The 19,679-nt window shown below is 37.9% G+C and overlaps 1 protein-coding gene and 1 long non-coding RNA gene across 16 annotated transcripts in view; one reads left to right on the top strand and one right to left on the bottom strand.

Moving 5' to 3' along the window:
- The window catches only part of LOC309515908, a 304,876-nt gene that overhangs the window by 36,504 nt on the left and 248,693 nt on the right, over nucleotides 1-19,679 (bottom strand). For 9 of the 10 annotated variants that reach the window (XR_014212705.1, XR_014212707.1, XR_014212708.1 and 6 more), the window contains 3 exons: nucleotides 15,561-15,714; nucleotides 10,702-10,819; nucleotides 4-5,583 (listed from right to left, as the gene is read on the bottom strand). This is a non-coding gene — a long non-coding RNA (uncharacterized lncRNA). Of the gene's footprint in view, nucleotides 1-3; nucleotides 5,584-10,701; nucleotides 10,820-15,560; nucleotides 15,715-19,679 lie in introns of those variants that run through there. The other variant, XR_014212706.1, reaches the window with a different exon arrangement.
- Nucleotides 1-19,679, top strand: part of CDK14 (cyclin dependent kinase 14) — a 241,054-nt gene that overhangs the window by 160,501 nt on the left and 60,874 nt on the right. For all 6 annotated transcript variants that reach the window (XM_082194166.1, XM_082194169.1, XM_082194168.1 and 3 more), the window contains one exon: nucleotides 16,288-16,427. In XM_082194166.1, the coding sequence (XP_082050292.1) occupies nucleotides 16,288-16,427 (140 nt within the window). The remainder of the gene's footprint in view (nucleotides 1-16,287; nucleotides 16,428-19,679) is intronic.

Raw genomic sequence — 19,679 nt, 5'->3', positions numbered from 1 at the left:
CTTTTATTATCATGTTCTATCTATGTTGCTGATTTCTTGCCAATTGTCCTTCCTAATTAAGAATATATATCCCTTCACATTTTGGAATATTGTGTGTATTTCATATATCAGAAGCTACCCAGATTACTTTTTGCCTCAAATGTTGGAAGTATATTTTTGTGCTTGAGGATATACTGTAGGAAATTAACAATGCACAAAGGCAAGTTATACTGGTTATGAACCTGTAGGTTAGTTGGAGATGGATGAGTAAATGGATTAAGAACAGAATAACTGGAAATACTCATTTGCCTAAAGGTGATTCTGCTACTTCTAGGCTCTATTCTGGCTGACAGTACAATCCATAGGCTACATAAACTGATATACTGGGATGTATTTAGTCCCACTGTGTTCTTATTCGTATCATGGGGCAAATAAAGTCAATAATAGCATTGGATTAAAAAGTATAATTTGCATAAGGTATACATTTCTGGTAAGCTCTTACTGAAAATTATTCTGATTAAACTTAGTACCTTTTATTTTCCAATGTCCTGATATGATCACAATAAAAGCCAAAAGAATATCCTTATTAAAATTTATCTTAACATATTCCGAGCTCTTTGTGTGCCTTTGCAAAAGGATTGTTCTTCAGTTTAAATGATGTGATGAATAAATGCATGAAAGTTATCACAATTGTACAGTAGTTCAAAATGGAAAAGATTTAGTTTGCCAATTTTACATAAACATTCATGAAATATGGAAGGGATTTCCACCTTTTCTGATGCAAACATTTCAGTGTTATATTACTGTTTATGAATATCTCTGTGGATAATGATGTTTATATTAACATTTTAATTGAAAACATCCTGTTGTTGTTTTGAAATTGACTTGGTTTCAAACATTTGTCAACTGTTTGTTTAATGCATTTGTTTAAGTTCAAATAAACAGTATGGGGGCTTGGTTACATTCAGATACAGCAAGTGGGACTAGAAAAATGTTGCAGTGGGGAGTACTTCAGTTTAGTATTTCAGCTGGCCAGCCATTTCTTCTTTTACAAGGTTCCATTCTATTCCTTTCCCCCTTGGTTTTCTGTCCCCCCCCCCAATAGCCAAACAGATCCTCTGCAGTGTGTGGCCACTGTATGTCATTTGGGGTGGGTGGGTGGGTGTCCCTGGTTGCCCCCCTCCAATTTTCCTTGGTAACCTAGGGGTTCTCTATAATATCTCTCTCCCCTTCGCATGGGTGGTGCCATTTTGGCTACGTGAAGATAGACACTCAGAAAAAGAGATTGCTATTAATATTTGTATGACTAGTCCTATGAGAAGTTCCAGTTTTATGCCTATAAAATGTGAATTGACTCTGAAAGGTGGTAATTTATGAAAACTGGAGAGTATACAAGGGTGAGCCTCATTGGCAGACTTCTGGGATTTGTTTGATGAAGATGTTTGCCAAGCCATGTGTCTAGCTGGACTTGGTGAAAAGGGATGCACATTTTCAAATTTGAGTTGAATTACATAAAAAAGATTTACATCCCCTTAGACCTATCACGTTGTACCAAACTTTCCATTTAACTGTTGAAGTTCTAAGGGAAAATATAATAGTAACTAAGATAATGTGATTGGGAGTTGGTTTTAAAATCTTTGATTTGCAGAGTTGGGGAACAAACCACAACCATGGACATTAAAGGGCAGGATGTACACAGTTATACAACACAACATTATTTTAATCTTTTCCTGAAATTTAAAAGGAGATTGAAACCTTTTCAGAATAAGACAAAAGCAAAACTTTGCATTTGAATCTGTAGAGGAAACACTTTAATCTCCTTAAAACACTATGACTTTTTGCCATGTGTTGATTTCAGCTGTGTTTTAATCAGTGTTTATCTACGGGTTTAGTTCTTAACTATAGAGTCTATATCAGTTTTTCCTCCAAGAGAAAAGGCAATACTCATATCTGTTCAACATAACTCTAGTTTAAAGTATGAATGTTCACATATGTGGATAAAAGCTATCTCTTCCTATCCAGAACCAACCCTGAAGAAGCCTTGAACACCATGGGCAAAAGTCTATGTTTGCTTTGGCTTTTCATAATGAAAAGCTATTGGGGCTGATAATACAAGTGACCCATATTTTACTTGGCAGCATAAAATTGTATCCAGAGTATTAAGCTGTTAAATATATTTTATATACTTTATATATAAAACATAAAGCTATTAGCACAACATGCAGATGTATTTAGACCTCTAACTTGTTAGGTACTGAATAATTATCTCATAGGCAGTATATAACTTGAGGTAGCTGTGTCTTTCAAACCAAATTCTGGTACCTGGCATTATGAGCTCTATTATCAGGCAATACAACAGGAATTTTCTTTTTTGCAACTGTGTCAAAATTAAAGGAACACTTTGGACGCTTGGGGGAGCACTTGGGTTAGTTCAGTAGGCAACACTTTGAAAATTGCAAACAGTGAAGAATCCCATTTGCCATCATTTAATGTCACTATTTTTATTTCAGTAATAAAGAATAGCCTTTCCAGCCACCCGTAATCAGTTTTGTTTAATAAATACCATATAATAAGTGATTTTTAAAAATAAAATCATGATTACTTGAGATAATCATCACTTCAGAGATTATCTATGACTTTTCTGTTGCTTGAACTCCAACTCTCAGCCTCAGCCAGCATGGGCAGTGGTCATGGATGATGGGAGTTGTAGTCTAACAATATCTAGAGAGCCATAAGTTGGCAACTCCTGTTTTAGAGCAAGTACCCCAACACTTGAGAAAAGGTAGATGTGCTTACTCAAAATCTCTTTTGAACAATTCTTCATATAAAGTGATCCAGACAGATGTAAATGAAAATCATAGTCTCACATATATACAGAGAAATATATGGGTGTATATGGTACAATCATTGATATTACTTAAATATATTTTATTTTTGCTCTTTAGTGTTTGCTGAGTATGTATTGTAGTCTGGATAAACCATTGTGTTGAATAAACTGCAGAATAGGAACCCAGCCAAAGTCAGGACCCTCCTGTGAACTATAGAAGAGGCCAATGTCAGGAGATAGAATATCTGAGCAAGCTTCCGGGTGGAATAGAAGGTGTGGCTTATGAAAATAGGACCAAACAATACTTTTTAAATTTGTTCTTAGTTATTCAGCACTTTAAAGTATACTGACTGCTGTGAATCAGCATATAGGACAAAGGATGTAAGAAGACATCACTTTACCTTCCAGCTGTTTCTGTTCTGCTGCAGTTTGTCTTCTACCCAATCTGACATTAATCATCTTGGTGGTAAAATTACATAACTTAATTCATGTAAATTTCGTTGTCATTATGTTATTCCATTCCATTCCTTTCAGTGCAAATTGGGGGAATATAATGAATCACATACCATTTTCAGATTGAAAACAGCAGCAAATAGCAATAATTTTTGCTGGATTTCTTTCTGTTCTGGACATGGGGTAAATATCTAAACACAGGCAACTTCCCCTTCCGTTTCCATCAGAATTCTCTGACATCCCTGCAAAGGACAGCCATTTCAACAAAGTCTGGAGGGCTGAAGTTTCCTCATTTGTGCTTTATATGTTTTGACTAGATGTCATTCAGTGAACCTTGAATTTGGGAGATTCAGAGTGGGCAAAAGGAAGTGCTTCACACAACACATAGTTAAACCAAGGAATTTGCTAGCACAATATGAAGTCATGGCCACCAACCTGCTTTAAAAGGAGATTCAGTAAAACTAAAGGACAATAAAGCCTCCAGCATAAGAGGAAGCATGCCCCTGAATAAAAATTGCTGGGATCACAAGCAGGAGTACGACTGTCTTCATGTTCTCCTTGGGGTTTTCCATAACATCTGGTTGGCTGCTGTGAGAACAGAATGCTGGACTAGATGGGCCTTTGATCTGATCCAGCTGGGTGGTTCTTACGCTTTTAAGCTGAATATGCTTATCTCCTATATCACTTTATCACCATCATCACCAACAGTCTATATGGATTTTTAGCTGTCTCATCACAGCTGACGACCATCCATGCCACTTTTTGGCTGTCTTTCTTCATGACATGCTGTTGAAGATTCTTTCCCAGTTCTCCTTTTTCTGTGTTTGAATGTTGTAAATTACTAGTTCTTGATATCTTCCATTGAAATATCTGTTTTGATGGTTCTGAATTTTCTCTATACTGAATCTAATTTCCCCTCTTCCTCTCTATTTTCTATATGCCTATTTGTTATATCCTTAGTGAGGTTCTGCAGTGCCTTCTACTTTAGGGTAACCATTGCTGTGAGTTCATGTACTGTTTAGATTTTTGCCAGGTTATTAATAAAGATGTTAAATAAAACTGGATAACACTAATCCGTGTAACACACAGCTGGATATTTCCCCTCTGAATCAAGAGATTCTCTTTATCTTTACCCTTCATTTATGGTTGTCAGCCAGTTTCCAGTCCGTGTGACATATCCAAGTTAATTTGAGTTATTCTGGAAAAGCAAGATTATTTAGCAACATTCTAAACATAAAATTACTGGAAAAAATTGCATGAGATTCGCCGCTTTTTGCATGATTTTAGCCTTGAGTTTAGATCCCCCCCCCTCCCTGCTTATATTCTATTATTTATGTGGGGAGACCTGGCTCGTCAAAGTGGCAAAAACTACTCCTTTCAGAACTGCAAATTAGAACAGAACCCATTGTTTGCATGACTGCAGCTAAATAATAGTCTATGAAAATCAGTCCCCCAACCATGGACAATATATTTAGAACCTAAGAAAATAATATTCCTGCTCTGTTTAAAATTATTAATTACTGCCCCCTTTTCATCCTAAGGTGCCAGGGTGGCTTACAACAATTAAAACACTTTAAAAACAGTTAACAGCTTACAACCACAGAAATACAGTGGGTCTGAAAACCACACATCTCAAATGTCAAAAGCTATGGTAAAAAGATGTGTCCTCAGCATTACCCAGAAGCTGTATAATGAAGGTATATGATACACCTCTGTGGGGAGGGAATCCCACAGTTTAGGAGCTGTCCCAGAGAATGCCCTCTACTGGTCTGCTACCACCCTGAACTTCTAAGAAAAGTGGAACAACGTTCTGCTGATCTTAATACACAAAGGGGTCTGTTGTGACCTTTCTTTCATGAGCCTGGAAATGAAATGGCGACCAGTGCAGCTGTTTCAAAACAGTGGTTATGTGAGCTCTAAACAGAACCACAGCCAGTAATCTGGACACTTTATTTTGGGCTCTTATTTCTAGTATTTGAAGGGCAGACCCATGTGGAGCATATCAAAATAATCTAATCTGGAAGTTACCAGAACATGGAGTACAGTAGCCAAGTCATCTCTGTCCAAATGGAGTAATAGCTGGTGAAGCAGTTGGAGCTGGAAAATGGTAGTCCTAAACACTGAACTCACATGACAATGTTGAATCCAGGTGCACCCCCAAAACTGCACACCTGCTCCTTCCAGAGGAGTGGGATTCCAACCAGGAATCTATCTCCCCACCTCCTGTACATGAGAATTTAAGACACGCAATACACCTGTCTCTTCAGGATTCCGCTTCAGTTTATTGGCCCACAGCCAGCCAATCACAGCGTGTAGACGCTGGTCTATGGAATAAGAGCAGAATAATCATCAATATTCCGTTTCCTATATTGATTACAATAATTTTTGTCACATATGGACCCCGTTTTGACTGCCAGTACAATCCATGGCCTCATCCATATCACAGAATAAATATCCATATAATACGCAGAAGGTATACATTTTTGTTACACTCTCTTACCAAAAAGGGTTCTTAAAGATCTTAATATAATATGCTGTACAATGACTTGTAGAAAATGTTTGAGCAACACTTCTAGTCAAGATCCATATGCAATCATAGTTTTCAGATCTTCTATGTACCCCTACCTTTTGGTATGATTTTTATTTATACTGTTCACTGGTGTCCCTGTTTTTTTCAAAAAACAACAACAATTGGGCATGTTGTTTTTATTACTCTGTTGCAGCCTATAGGCATGTTCGCCACTGGTTTTTAAATGTTCTTAGGTGTTCATTATCCTTTTAGGTGCTGTTAACTGTTTAAAATGTTTTACATGTGTTTTTATTTTGAATGCATTGTTTATACCTAGTTATTTGTCACCTTGGGCTCATTTGGGAAGAAGAATAGGATAGAAATGGATAAAGAACAGGAGTACCATTTTTAAAACGTATAATTACTTCTTTTAATAATAAGGATGTTCACTGGAGCTGCTTGATGAAATGTAAGGTTGCATTGTCCATTTAGTTGTGTCCATTTACCACTGTTGTCCATTTAGTTGTGTACTCTGAATAAATAAATTTACAATAGTATTGGTGCACCTGTCATTGCCGGAGGGCAGATAAGCGAGTGATTCCAAAGGGAGCTGACCTTTTTCTTTTAGGCACTGAGTCACTTTCATATCCTAAGGCACAAATTCTATGTGAAAGCTGTTATATTCCTCACTGTATTGTGCTTTAAAGTGTCTCGTTCTGTGGCCATAACATGAACCCCATAAAAATACTTAAAATCATTAAGCCTTTGTAGATAGTAACCTAATTTTTAAGATAGTTATGTAAGGTCAGTTATGCTGTGATTGCATTCAGATTTAGTTTAAAGCCAAGCCTGTGGTGCAATTTTCTGATAGGTCAGTTGCCAGGTCCAAGTACGACTGTCTAAACAGCAGAGTCACCTGGCTGCACACTGTGTTTTTACAAAAAAAAAAAAATAATCTTTCAAATTAGGTATGGAGAATCATCATGACTATCAATTATAATCAGGTAGTTGACAATCACTGCAAAGTGCAATGTTTTATCTTTAATGCTGTACTGTTTTTAACACTTGATTGGGAGCCGCCAGAGTGGCTAGGGAAACTCAGCCAGATGGGCGGGGTATAAATAATAAATTATTATTATTATTATTATTATTATTATTATTATTATTATTATTATTATTATTTAATTAAATACTTGCTTCTCAGACTATTGATTCTACAGCATTTCCACATTGCAGAAATACTCGGTCATAAACCAACCACATTTTTTGTTTGTGAATCTTAAATCCTTCAATGCATAAACCAAGATAAGATGTCAGCCATATGCCTTCTTATGCCTTTTTATTTCCCTTTAATGAGGAATCTTCAAGCCTAGGAGCAACTTACTTCAGAGTAATCTCACCAAATGTAGTACATTTGTTTATAGCCCTCAGCAGCTTTTTTTGTCCTCAGGCTGAGTTATAAAATAAATGTTGACTGCTTCCTAATTACTCTCATATCTGAAATATTTATTATCAGATTCCTTGTTGATGGCATAAGATTTTGTCAAGATGAATATTATGTTGTCTGTTCTCAGTGAAATTAGACTCCCCCTTAAGAACTAGGTTTGTAGTTTGAGCATACTCCTGAACCTGTATTCACTGCTTTAATCAGGTGGCAATGGGGGCCTGGAGTGCTTTTTTAATTGCCTATGTTGATTTGGTAGCTGTATCCCTTTCTGGAAGCCAGATACCTGGCTATTGTGGATTAGTTAGTTACCTTCAAACTGGATTTCTGCAGATAGGGACGCGGGTGGCGCTGTGGTCTAAACCACTGAGCCTCTTGGGCTTGCCGATCGGAAGGTTGGCGGTTCAAATCCCTGCAACGGAGTGAGCTCCCATTGCTCTGTCCCAGCTCTTGCCAACCTAGCAGTTCAAAAGCATGCCAGTGCAAGTAGATAAATAGGTACTGCTGTGGCAGGAAGGTAAATGGTGTTTCCATGCGCTCTTTCTGTCACGGTGTTCCGGTGCACCAGAAGCAGTTAAGTCATGCTGGCCACATGACCCAGAAAGCTGTCTGTGGACAAACACCGGCTCCCTCGGCCTGAAAGCGAGATGAGCGGCGCAACCCCATAATCGCCTTTGACTGGACTTAACCATCCAGGGGTCCTTTACCTTTTACTGCAATGGCTTTTGGCGACTGTGAGAGACCGCAGTGGAGATGTGGGGTACTACAACCTGCACTATGGAAGCACATTGAACTGTCCTGGTAGTGAGCACAAGCTACTGACACGATGCATTGGCACTCCACCACTGCTTCCCAGCACTTAAAGATAATAACGTGAAGCTCTCTCCTCCTCTGCTGCCACACTGTGACAGTCAGCACCAATTGGTTGCCACCACTGGTGTGGAATGACATTGCTGATTGTCCTTGAGATTTTTGAAGACTATTTTGTTGTAGCATGTTAATGCTTGGCTTTTTTTCTGGTATACTCTATTGCTAGATGCCACAGGGCCTTGCTAGCTAGTGAGCAGCCTGCAAATCTTAAATAAAATTGTATAAATAGCCTAGTCTCAACCCAATATACCGTACTTCTCACTATACTATGTTCCATTACAACTCCTAAAATTACTGCAACCTATTGAGTTTGCCCATCTATGCAAAGTAGGCTGCAAGGCATCCTTCTTACTGGAGCTGAAATAAGAATGGCTTCTGGACACAGTAGAGTAGCTGTTTTTTGTGACCACGGATATGATGATAAGACTCATGTTGCTAACAGCTTTGAAACTTTGGGATAGATGATACAAATCAAATGAAGTGCCGTGTATGTTAAATAAAGAATATGAAGTAATAAGGAATACTCCTATTTTTCTATATCATTAAACGTTCCTCATTAGCCTGACTTGATACTAAATAAAAGAAATAAAAAAGATTAATGTGGCAGGGACAAGAACCCCCTTCCAAGTGTGACAGACCTAAATACCCTGCTGGAAAGATTTGTAGCTAACAATGATGAATGCTCACTGGCTGCAGTGACTGCAGAGGTTCACCCTTTTAGGGCAGAAGCTCTTGCTGGAGTTGCTGAACACACACACCAGTTCTTATTTACATTATAATGAAATTAAGAGTTTTCAAGTTCTGTATGTTAAGAAAGGAGACAGGGAATGAGATTTATGAGTTCTAATGTTTCTTTAGTAAGAGCAGAGGTGATTTTAAAGATGAAAACCTGGACAGCTCGTAACGGCAGCCACACTTTCATTTAGAGTGATTTAATAGGATAACTTTGCTAGAGACATAGCGTTTTCACCAGTAAGAAATTTAAAATCCAATGTTCTCCTTTAGTTTCTTTTGAAGCCCAACAATTGAAGTTACTGAAGAGCAAATGTGTGTGCATTGGAAGGGAGGGGGGGATCTGCAGTGAACGATGTGCTAAGACTATTTCAGATATTCCTGTGGAGTTTTTATTTCCCCCTTTTTTGCTCCTCCTTGGCTCATGTCCAGTCACTGAGGAAATAAATATGTGAAGAAAGTGCACTATGGAATGGTAACTGCAGTGTTATTTCCCCCCTTTTATCATGCCCAAGATTCAGTGAAGTTGATATAAATTCACCATGCCTTCTTTAAAAAGCATAACAAAAAGGCATTCTTCCTTTAAGAGTCAGACTGTAAAAGGTGATTTTCTTTTACTCAGTTTAGTTTAAGCCTGTAAAAAGCATTAACTGAAAAATCTGATATATTTGTTAGGGCATTTATTGCATTAGTAACATATATTTTAAATTCTCAGTGAAAGGTTTATAGAGAACATAAACCTTGAAGAGTTTTTGCTCAGGATTAAAGATTCATTCTCTCTTTACTGGAGAAATAATAGCCTATAAAATGATGTTTTTAGTAATTATTTTAGCTCTGTTTATTTTTTAAAGCTGTTCTATTCAGTTTGCTGCGATGGACAAAGGGGGACTTTAAAGCCCTCTCCAGGTTAGAAGATATGTACCCTTTAATGCCTCTATATTTATATATTTATATATTTATTTATTGAAAAGAGCAGCTTCTAATTAAGAGAAGCCACAGAGTTGTAGTGTTCCATTTAAATTATGTTCATAGCTAGCCTGCAACCTTCAAACACGCTACAAATCTTGCACATTTTCAAAAAAAATCCGTAATGGTGTAAGTAATCTTTCCCCCCTCATATGCTATAATGAATAATATTAGAAGAACTGGAATGCTGAAAGAATTAAGATAACTGACTGACTGGTGTGCAAATTGAAAGGAAGTCATTGTTGAAATCTTTCTAGATCCCAAAGTGGTGAGGGGCTGGAGGATGCTATAATTAAAGTATCTTGAAAAACACATTTTTCTCTCCAATATATTTTTTTAAATGTAAAATTTGAAATGGCATTGTTCTCACAGTCCAAATCCTTAAATGTGAACTATGTCCCTTCTTTAAGCTTTGACAAATACCACCATATTTTTGTGCTTCACAGTTCCAGTTTACACAATAAAGGCTATTCAGAAAGCATCAGGAAGAAGAGCAGCAAAATTGTGACAAATATTGACAAGAGACAAGAGAGAATATTATTTCCCCAGCACTTTCATTTAATACATGGTCGCTTGATGTCAGAGGCTTATTTCCATATGATAGATTTTTGATTTATAGGCAGCAAGAATTGTATATTTTACTATGGTGTTCATTATTATTTAATCACTTGCATGTACTCAAAATAGTCCATGGTCAGTGGCCAACGTGATAAAACAAGCTCCTTAAGATCATGTACTAGGAAAGGTACAACAACTATCAAGAACATCATTGAATGTTACCACTTTTTAAAGTGTTGTGGAGTTTACACACACACACACACACACACACACACACACTCACTCAGTTATACATTACAAATACCTAAAACGTGTGCTGAGAATCTTCTATAAGAACAAAAGAAAAGCTTTGCTGAATCTTACCAAAGTCTGGTATCCTCTCCACAGTGGCCAGTCAGAAGCCACTCCCAGTTGCTTAGAGCATGGGGTTGATAACGCCATGATTGCAGGTTTGATTCCCATATGGGCCGGCTACATATTCCTGCAATGCAAGGGATTGAACTCAATGATCCTTGGGATCCCTTCCAACTCTACAATTCTGTGATTCTATTAAGCCCTAAAGGAAGCCCACAAGGAAGAAATGGGGGCAATATCTCATTCTCCATTTTATTCCTGAGCAACTGTTATTCAGAGGCATGCTGCTGCTGATTCTGGAAGTAGTATGTATATAACCTTATCCTCCATGTCTAATCCTCTTTTACAGGCATCTAAGATATTGACCATCACCACATTTTATAGTAGCAAAGTCCTAACTACATTCTATGTGAAGTAGTATGTCCTTCTGTATGTTCTGAATCTCACAAGGGTCATTAGTTGATCCCAGGTTCTAGTATAATGAGAGAAGGAGAATAGCGCATCTCTAGTCCCTTTCTCCCACTGATAATTTTATAAATCTCCTTTATATCCCCTTTTCCTAGTGGGGCCACAATACAAAATTGGATAAGTCTTTAAGTTGTAAGTAAATTCCTTAAAAATGTGAAATACTTATTAAGTAACTCCATACCAGTAACATTTACTGTTTACACTAACATAGTTAAAATACTGTGGGCTCAGAGCATCTAATAGATCAACAGAGCATGATAGTTTTATTTACTACATCTTAAACCGCTTCATAACAGTATCTCAAGGGCATTCTATACTGATTTTATAATAAAAATAAACTATAATAAAAATAAACTATGATACTAATACTAGCCCAATACATTTTGGCACCTGAGGCAAACCACAAAATTGTGCCCCTGCCCAGGAAGAAGGGGTGAGTGAATACATCAGAAACGAGGGGGAATAAAAATTTACAGGAGACCAGCAGCTCCTATTTTCCAAGAGGCCATTGTAGAGGTGGCATGAGGAGATTTTACCACCTGTGGTAGCAGCAGCAGTGGGTGATGCATTCCTTGGAGGCTGGCTCTGCTGCCCCTGTGGATCCTCACCTTGCCTCATGGGTATTCCCTGTATATTACAATAGTTTAAGAGCTGTACCACATGGTTTCTGCTTCTGCTTGAATAAGATACTCAAAATGTTAATGGCAAAGTAGACTCTTCTTCCTAAGTGCTGGAAGCAACAGATTTTCTGAACAGGACATTGGTTGTTGCGGTAAGATGGAGATGGCTACCCTGTGGCCCTTCATCTTCCCTTGTCATTGGCCCTCCTGGCTGGGACTCATTAGAATCGAACAATAATTGGAGTATCATAGGGTAGCATCACCTCTGGTAAGAGAACCTTTTGTTCCTATAAACTTCTGCCATTGCTTTCTAGTTTGGACTAGTCATTTTATTTCAGTGGAGCTATTCATAGTGTACTCTTTCTGGTGGCATAATTTTACAGATTTTAGATCTTTACCTTGATGCGTTCAAATTGTGCTGATACTCTAAACAGAAAACTGCTGAAGTCTAAAATTCTTGGAATTGAGTATATTAGCTGGTTGCCATTCAAGTCTTCCCATTGGTATAGCTACTTTTTTCTCTCAAGCAGGGATAATGCCAAACTAAGGAAATTTTGAAGTCAGACATAGTGATATTTTGTAATTGAACAACCAGTATTTCAAAGTGTTCTGAATATGCTGCTCTGAGTTTCACCAGCAAAGGAGTGGCTTGTAGTACTTGTTGAATCAGAAAATGCTGGCATGTTGTGGGTAACCTTCAGAAGTGCTTTCCTAATTTGCTGTCAAAAATATATACAGGATTAATCTTTGTTTTTTAATCAGGCCTTGATTTTGAAAGTGAACTTGACCTCTGTCCCTTATTTAATTTAACCAGCAAAGCACCATAAGTTCAGAGGTTCAGTGCACATGCCCAAATCTGTTTTTCCCTTTGAGGGCTTCAGTAATCCTAGTCATGTTCAGCTTGACCAAGAATTGACCCTCTTTGCAATAGGAAGAAACCCAGTGTGCTCTCTATGAAATTAAATCAAATGCTTGTGATCAAGAGTTTTGTGGGGGGGGGGAGTAATGCAATAATAAGCCAACAGCTTATGTGATTTGCAAATTGTGTTAAGGAACAGTTGCAGTTAACTTCCAATTCAGCCAAACATGCTCTTTGTTTGTTGTTGTTTAGTCGTGTCCGACTCTTCGTGACCCCATGGACCAGAGCACGCCAGGCACTCCTGTCTTTAAACATGCTCTTAAGACATTTTAAATGGTATTGGTCATTTTTCAGATACCTGCAGATTAGGTTGTTCTAAAGATCATTCCAGTAGTGCTAATTACATTATTGAATGGTCACAACTGTAGTAAGTACTTGATTGTACTCATCTGTAAAAGCACTCCATTGCAATTATGCTATCATGGCCAACCACTATTGCTTTCTAATTAGTGCGGAAGCAAGTGAAGCATCAGCATTGAAGCTTACTGTATCACACATACCAGTATAGACTGCTGAGAAATGAAACATGCTGCAGTGCCTTAGACACACAATTATATTCTATTAAATTCTACTCTGACACCAAGTAGAGCAAGGTGCATGTTAGATTCAGTAGCTACTTTCTTTGCTGGTTTGTCAGTTTATGTATAGAGACTAAGATTAAATATTGTTTGTCTTTGATAAAGGGCTGCTGCCTGACTTCTAGTAGGTAAATTGTTGGGTACATCTTAAAGATATTTGAGACAAACTATGGATGCATATAATGCAGGCTGATGATTGTTTTCTCAGAAGAAAATACAAGCTGTCAAATATAAGTTGAGAAGTCTTAGGTGGGAAAAGGTGTCTAACCCTTTCTGGACATTTACCTAGTTCCTCTCCCCCCAAAAAATTGGTTCTTCCCTTACAGAGTTTCAGATGCATATTTGCTTGCATTTAGAACACTGGTGTGGGCAGCAGATGGAATAGCGTTTGGAGCTAAAATATAGTCACCTTGGAAAGTATTTTTTAGATTAGATTTTTTTTACTGTTTTTAATGTTTGATGTACTGGATATAATTCTCTGGTGCTGGTTTTATTCTGTGTTAGATTTTAGTTTCCTTCTGTATTTTATATTTTATTTTTTTGTGAACCAGCCAGAGGACTTTTACCACTGGGTGGTATATAAATATTAGGAAGAAAGAAATAGCAACAAGTATGTCTTATTGCTGCATCTCTGCAGGATGGGAGACATTTGGCTTGACAGAAATGCATGTGAAAAGGATATAGGAATATTAATAGATTACAAGTTAAATATGAGTTAGCAGTGTGATGGATTACAGCCCTCATCATCCCTGACTATTGGTCATGCTGGTTGGAGTTGATGGTAGTTGTAGTGCAACACCATCTGGAGGGCATTACATTGATTACACTGACATGTATATATCAGAGTCAATTTTTTGCTGTTGCTCTACAGCAGCCTTTCTCAACCTTGGGAGATGTTGTTGGACTACAACTCCCATTATTCCTGGTCATTTGTCTGGTAGGATGGAAATTGTAGTTCAAGAACATCTGAGGACACAAAGTTGAGAAAGGCAGCTCTAGAGGGTAGGACCCAAACCAACAGGTTCAAAATACAATAAATGCATTTTTGAATAATGCTGTTGTTGTTGCATAAACATTAAGAACCTTCTGACAGTGTGAGCTGTTCATCAGTGGAATTGACGCCTTCAAAGTTTGTATACTCTCCTTTATTAGAGACTTTTAAGCACAAGCTGAATGCTGCTTGTTCAGGGTGCTATAGCAGTGGTTTCCCTGCATTGGCAGGGGTTGGACTACTAGAGGAACTTAGAAGTCCCTTCCATTTCTATGATGCGATGAATCAATTTCCCCCCTGATTCCACTCCCCTGTGGTTGACTTTCCTTTAGTATGCATAAAAGATCTGCTCATTTGAAATACATTGTACACATTTTATCCTTTCTATATCCATTCTGTGACAGAAACATTACTGGTGGGAAGAAATTTGAAGACTAATCTTTTAATAAAAATGTAATTGTTTTATTTCAGCAATGAACACCTAATAGCTCTTGTTGAAAATCAGATAACTTCTGCATATAGCTTTACTAACTTATATTTGGAAATATACTTTGGTGCTTTAAAGCCATGCAGTTGAATTTGAGATGGGTGTTTGGCTTAATCCTACAAGGATACTGTGCCAAGTTACTTAGATTTATATTATAATTATTTTATGAGCCCATATACGTGGACATTTGAATATGCTTTTCTCTACCTTTGTCTGCCAACTGTGTCTTTGTGAGCAATCTATGTACTGACATTTACTAGTGCCCTTCACTCTGAAGTGTTTTCTTGTAAATGTCAAGAATAGCTGAATGGAACCATTCCCACCATTTGAATACAAATTCTTGCAAAACTGGAGTCTAGTTGGTAGGTGACACTGTGGCCTGTGTTTGTATTTCAAACTGAAAATGCAGAAAAGAATAGCAGCTGATTTTGAAAAACTATATGTCCTCTACAACAATTCAGTTAAACTCAGTGGCACTTAATTTGTGAGTAAATAGTTACAGGACCAACCTATAAATAAATTGCATTGAGATCCCATTGAAATCAATATGAAAGCTGATTATTATTCCATTTATTTTGGTGGGAACTAAGTACAATAACGTAGCCAGATTCCAACATACATATACAGATGGAGAAACTCATGGCTTGACTGTAGCCTACATAGAAATACCAACAAATTCAAGAGCAGGCTAACAAAATGTCAGGCTGTGTCGTAAAAACAAAAACAAAAGCCTATCTCAGTCTAAAACCAATCTCATAAGAAAACTAAAATTATTTCTTGCTACATCAAGTGCAAATAGATTTACTTGAAAAGGTATTCCACAGTTTTTCAGAATTAAGTTTATTTCACAATTTGAGGGATCGAGAGGTATGTTTCAGAGCACTGTGTTCCATAGGGTGAGCTCCCATCACTTCATTGGTGTCCATAAATCAGTAGGCACCCCTCGCTTCAGGGGAAATCTGGAGCAAACAGAATGAGCAGTTGGCAGGGTTTTGATGTGTTATGCTTTGGGAAAACATGATGATAGAAGAATGGAGGGGGGTCTGTAAAGGTTAGGGCATTTATATGCTTTCCCCTCCATTCACCAGAAAGCACAGATGATGAGATGCCCTTCCTTTTGCAGTCAGGGTCTTCCACAAAGATTTCTGCTTAGAAATGTGAGATGTTGGGTGGGGAATGTTGAGAGGACACTGAATTTCTACAGTAACTGTAGCAGAGAGGTGAAGGTCCTTGGCTTTGTAGCATCTTGAAAGGCAAGGAGCCACTGTCTCTGCACTCTGCTTACTTCAAAAATGTCTGCTAACAACTAAAAGGACAGTAACTAAAGTGAAACAATAAATTTTAATGTTTATTACTACTGCCAATGGCTGTGAATAAGCCATGTAAGATACAGCGATGGAATTTGGCTAGGTACATGGACCTGGCTCTATATTTCTGCTTTCCTTGATATCGTTATATATGGCATAACCAGTGAGAGTAGTTTCTCTTTTTTTATTTGTTGTCTCACTAATTTTTCTCTGCTTATGTTTAAGGCTAAGCTATGTGAATCATGCAGAGGATCTGGCCTCCAAATTACTCCAGTGTTTTCCAAAGAACAGATTGTCAGCACAGGCAGCTCTCAGCCACGAGTATTTCAGTGACCTGCCCCCACGGCTATGGGAACTAACTGACAGTGAGTATAACAAAACATCCACATAGAATAAAGGCAATGAAATGTGTGTGTGTGTGTGTGTGATTCTGCAGTTCAAATTCCATACTTTGCTTGACACAGGAAAAATGGACTCTCCCTTGCTATCTCTACTGTGCAGTATGTAGCTATCTATCTTTGTATTTGATTATATGTGCAGTAAAGAGAATTATTTGAAATGCCATAAAGAAAGGAAGGGAGAGGGAAATATAATTTACATATTTAGTGCTTTTTACTTCATAATATGCACCACTTTTTAACATGCTGCAGTGCACGGGACAATAATCCATTGATATTCTCAAACATTATATATGCCAAAATAATAACAATTTTAAAAAGATTTTTGTATTTAAAAGACTGAAGAACACAAAGCACACAATTGATTAATGTGCAGGATTTAAACATATGAAAGATAAACTTGAGTTCATTTTCTTATAGCTTGAGGATGCTTTCAACATTCAAATACTGTCCTTTGTTTTTTCATTTTAAACAAAATGTATTAACGTTATTATAAGTAATATGATCCCAACAAGATGCTGCCAATTTTCTTTTTAGCTAGCAAGGATTTTTTTATTGATTTTAGTGTTCTTAAAAAGTCATTGCAGCACATTCAGGCAAAGCCATATTTACATTGAATGAGGTGGCAGGTATAATTTTACCAATATGAAATTGGTGTAAATCAATTTCACTTTGAGGACGTACCTTTTTAACTGGTCACGTTTGCTTAGTGAGTTACGTTTCTCTTTCAACCCCATTGCACTATACTATCTGGATTTCTCAGGCCCATTTGGAGAAATAACGAGGCTTGTTCAGACCTGTTGCAGTTAGATATGTGAGGGCCTGGGTGGGGGAATGGGGGACATTTCCCCCCAGAAGCCTCTTTGTTCTCTCCCCCCCCCCCCAAAAAAAGGGAAAAATGTTGGACTATGAAATGTGAAAGGGTAGATAAGCTTGTTTCAGTCTGGGTAAAACTTCAGTTTTTAGAAGTACATGATAAATATGATGACAAATATGAAAAAGTAGGAACTGGTAGTCATAGCTCAGGAAATCACACTGATTAAATTTTATGTAGTACTCACTGAGTCTTGGTCCCTTCCCCCAATTTTCCAACTCTGTTAATGGAAATGAGTGCTTAACATTGTGGAGGACTGAAAGAAACATGAGTGGTATTCAGTCCTAGTCCTACTCATAGTAGACCTACTGAAGCTAGTAGACTTTACCAGCTTAGGTTCACTAATTTCAATGAGTAGGACTTAGTTGAATAGAATATATACTAACTTTCTCCTTTTTTTACTGTAATGCTGGTGGTTTTTCCTGCTTTTATTGCTTTTGCCTGCTCATAAACTGACAAAAGGCTAGGTTCCTTTAATAATAATAATAATAATAATAATAATAATTTATTTATAACCCGCCCATCTGGCTGAGCTTCCCCAGCCACTCTGGGCAGCTCCCAATCGGGTGTTTAAAAACAATACAGCATTAAATATTAAAACTTCCCTAAACAGGGCTGCCTTCAGATGTCTTTTAAAAATAGGATAGCTGCTTATTTCCTTCACATCTGAAGGGAGGGTGTTCCACAGGGTGGGCGCCACTACCAAGAAGGCCCTCTGTCTGGTTGCCTGTAACCTCACTTCTCACAATGAGGGAACTGCCAGTAGGCCCTCGGCGCTGGATCTCAATGTCCGGGCTGAATGATGGGGGTAGAGATGCTCCTTCAGGTATACTGGACCGAGGCCGTTTAGGGCTTTAAAGGTCAGCACCAACACTTTGAATTCTAAAGCAACAAAGTGACATTTGATCTGCTAAAAAAAATAAGAATTGCATATTTTGGGGTGGGGCTGGGGAACAGGAAACAAAACAGGTTCCCTCAAATATAACTTCAGTTTTTTCAGAAATTCTACATCTCTAGTTGCAAAGCTTTTTAGGCATTTACAGATCTAATGTGTGCGCTAAATAGCAAATAACTTGGTTTACAGAAAGTTCTGTGATCATGGAGGCATGACAATTGCTGTGAAAAAACTAACTACCCAGTTCTTGTATTAACATTTGTATGCATAAGTGTGTACTTGAGAACAGCCAGCGCAACTTGTTGACATGATATGTGTATGAAATCAGCCCTTGGGCACTGTGGAATGTGGTACTTATGGGACCCAATTGCTCCAATAGGGAAGGGCCATGGCTTAGTGGTAGAGCATGTGCCTTACATACCAATGTGGGGATGTTAAGGGTAGTAGGAAAGGATATATTGAATAAGTATTATCCTTCCTTCACTCACGCTAGTAAGTGATGGAGCAGAGCAAATTCCCCTCAATATAGCTGGAAGCTAGTTTGCAGATTCGTTTGAATCTCTTAGGTAAGTTTATTTCTTGGTGTCCCCTTTGATCTCTCTTAAAAAAAATAAAGACACAAGAGTGTTTCTGAGTAAAGTAACAAAAAGTTTACCCACATTTCAGTTCACGATTTTGATCCCTGAAAGGCAGACTTTACTTGGTAGTTACACAAAGAAACTGTGAGTTTATCTCATATGGAGATGGAACTCATGGGCTGCTGGCTAAGAGCCAGCAGACAGCAAAATTACATTAAGACAAAAAAAAAAAAATGGCTGCAAGAGAGCAGCATGGCAGCAAAAGAACAGCAAGACAATAGAAAGACAAAACAGATGACCTGAGAAAATGGCTGCATGACTCTGCTCTTTTATGGAGTCAGCCAGAGGCACGCCCATCTCCCAGGTCACATGCAGGGGGAAGAAGCTCCAGACCAGTGGAACAGGAAGTTACACTGACTGGATGTCCCCCTGCCTGTGCCCACTCTAGGGAAATAAGGAATGTTGCATTTGACTGCACCAGTGGATTACATTCCACAACAAAAACTCCCAGGTTCAGTTCTGGCATCTCCAGGCACATCTAAGAAAAACTCCTGTCTGAAAGCCCAGAGAGCCACTGTCAGTCAGTGAACTAGTTAAACCAGTACAGTGGTGCCTCGCAAGACGAAATTAATTCGTTCCGCGAGTTTTTTTGTCTAGCGAATTTTTCGTCTTGCGAAGCACGAAATCCCATAGGAATGCATTGAAAATCAATTAATGTGTTCCTATGGTCAAAAAAAGTCCAAACAAAGCCAAATTTGGTAAAAAAAGAGTTTATTAAGTGCTCTTTAAAGTCACACATACTGTAAAGAGCATTTCAAAAATTGAAGGAACAATAATTTAAGTTTCTAAACATGACGGAAAAGCATTTAAAA

The sequence above is a fragment of the Podarcis vaucheri genome (assembly GCF_965113315.1).
Source record: "Podarcis vaucheri genome assembly, chromosome: 12".
In the NCBI taxonomy this organism is placed as follows: Eukaryota; Metazoa; Chordata; class Lepidosauria; order Squamata; family Lacertidae; genus Podarcis; species Podarcis vaucheri.
The sequence above is the reverse complement of the archived record's forward strand: the minus strand, read 5'-3'. Positions and strand labels throughout refer to the sequence as shown.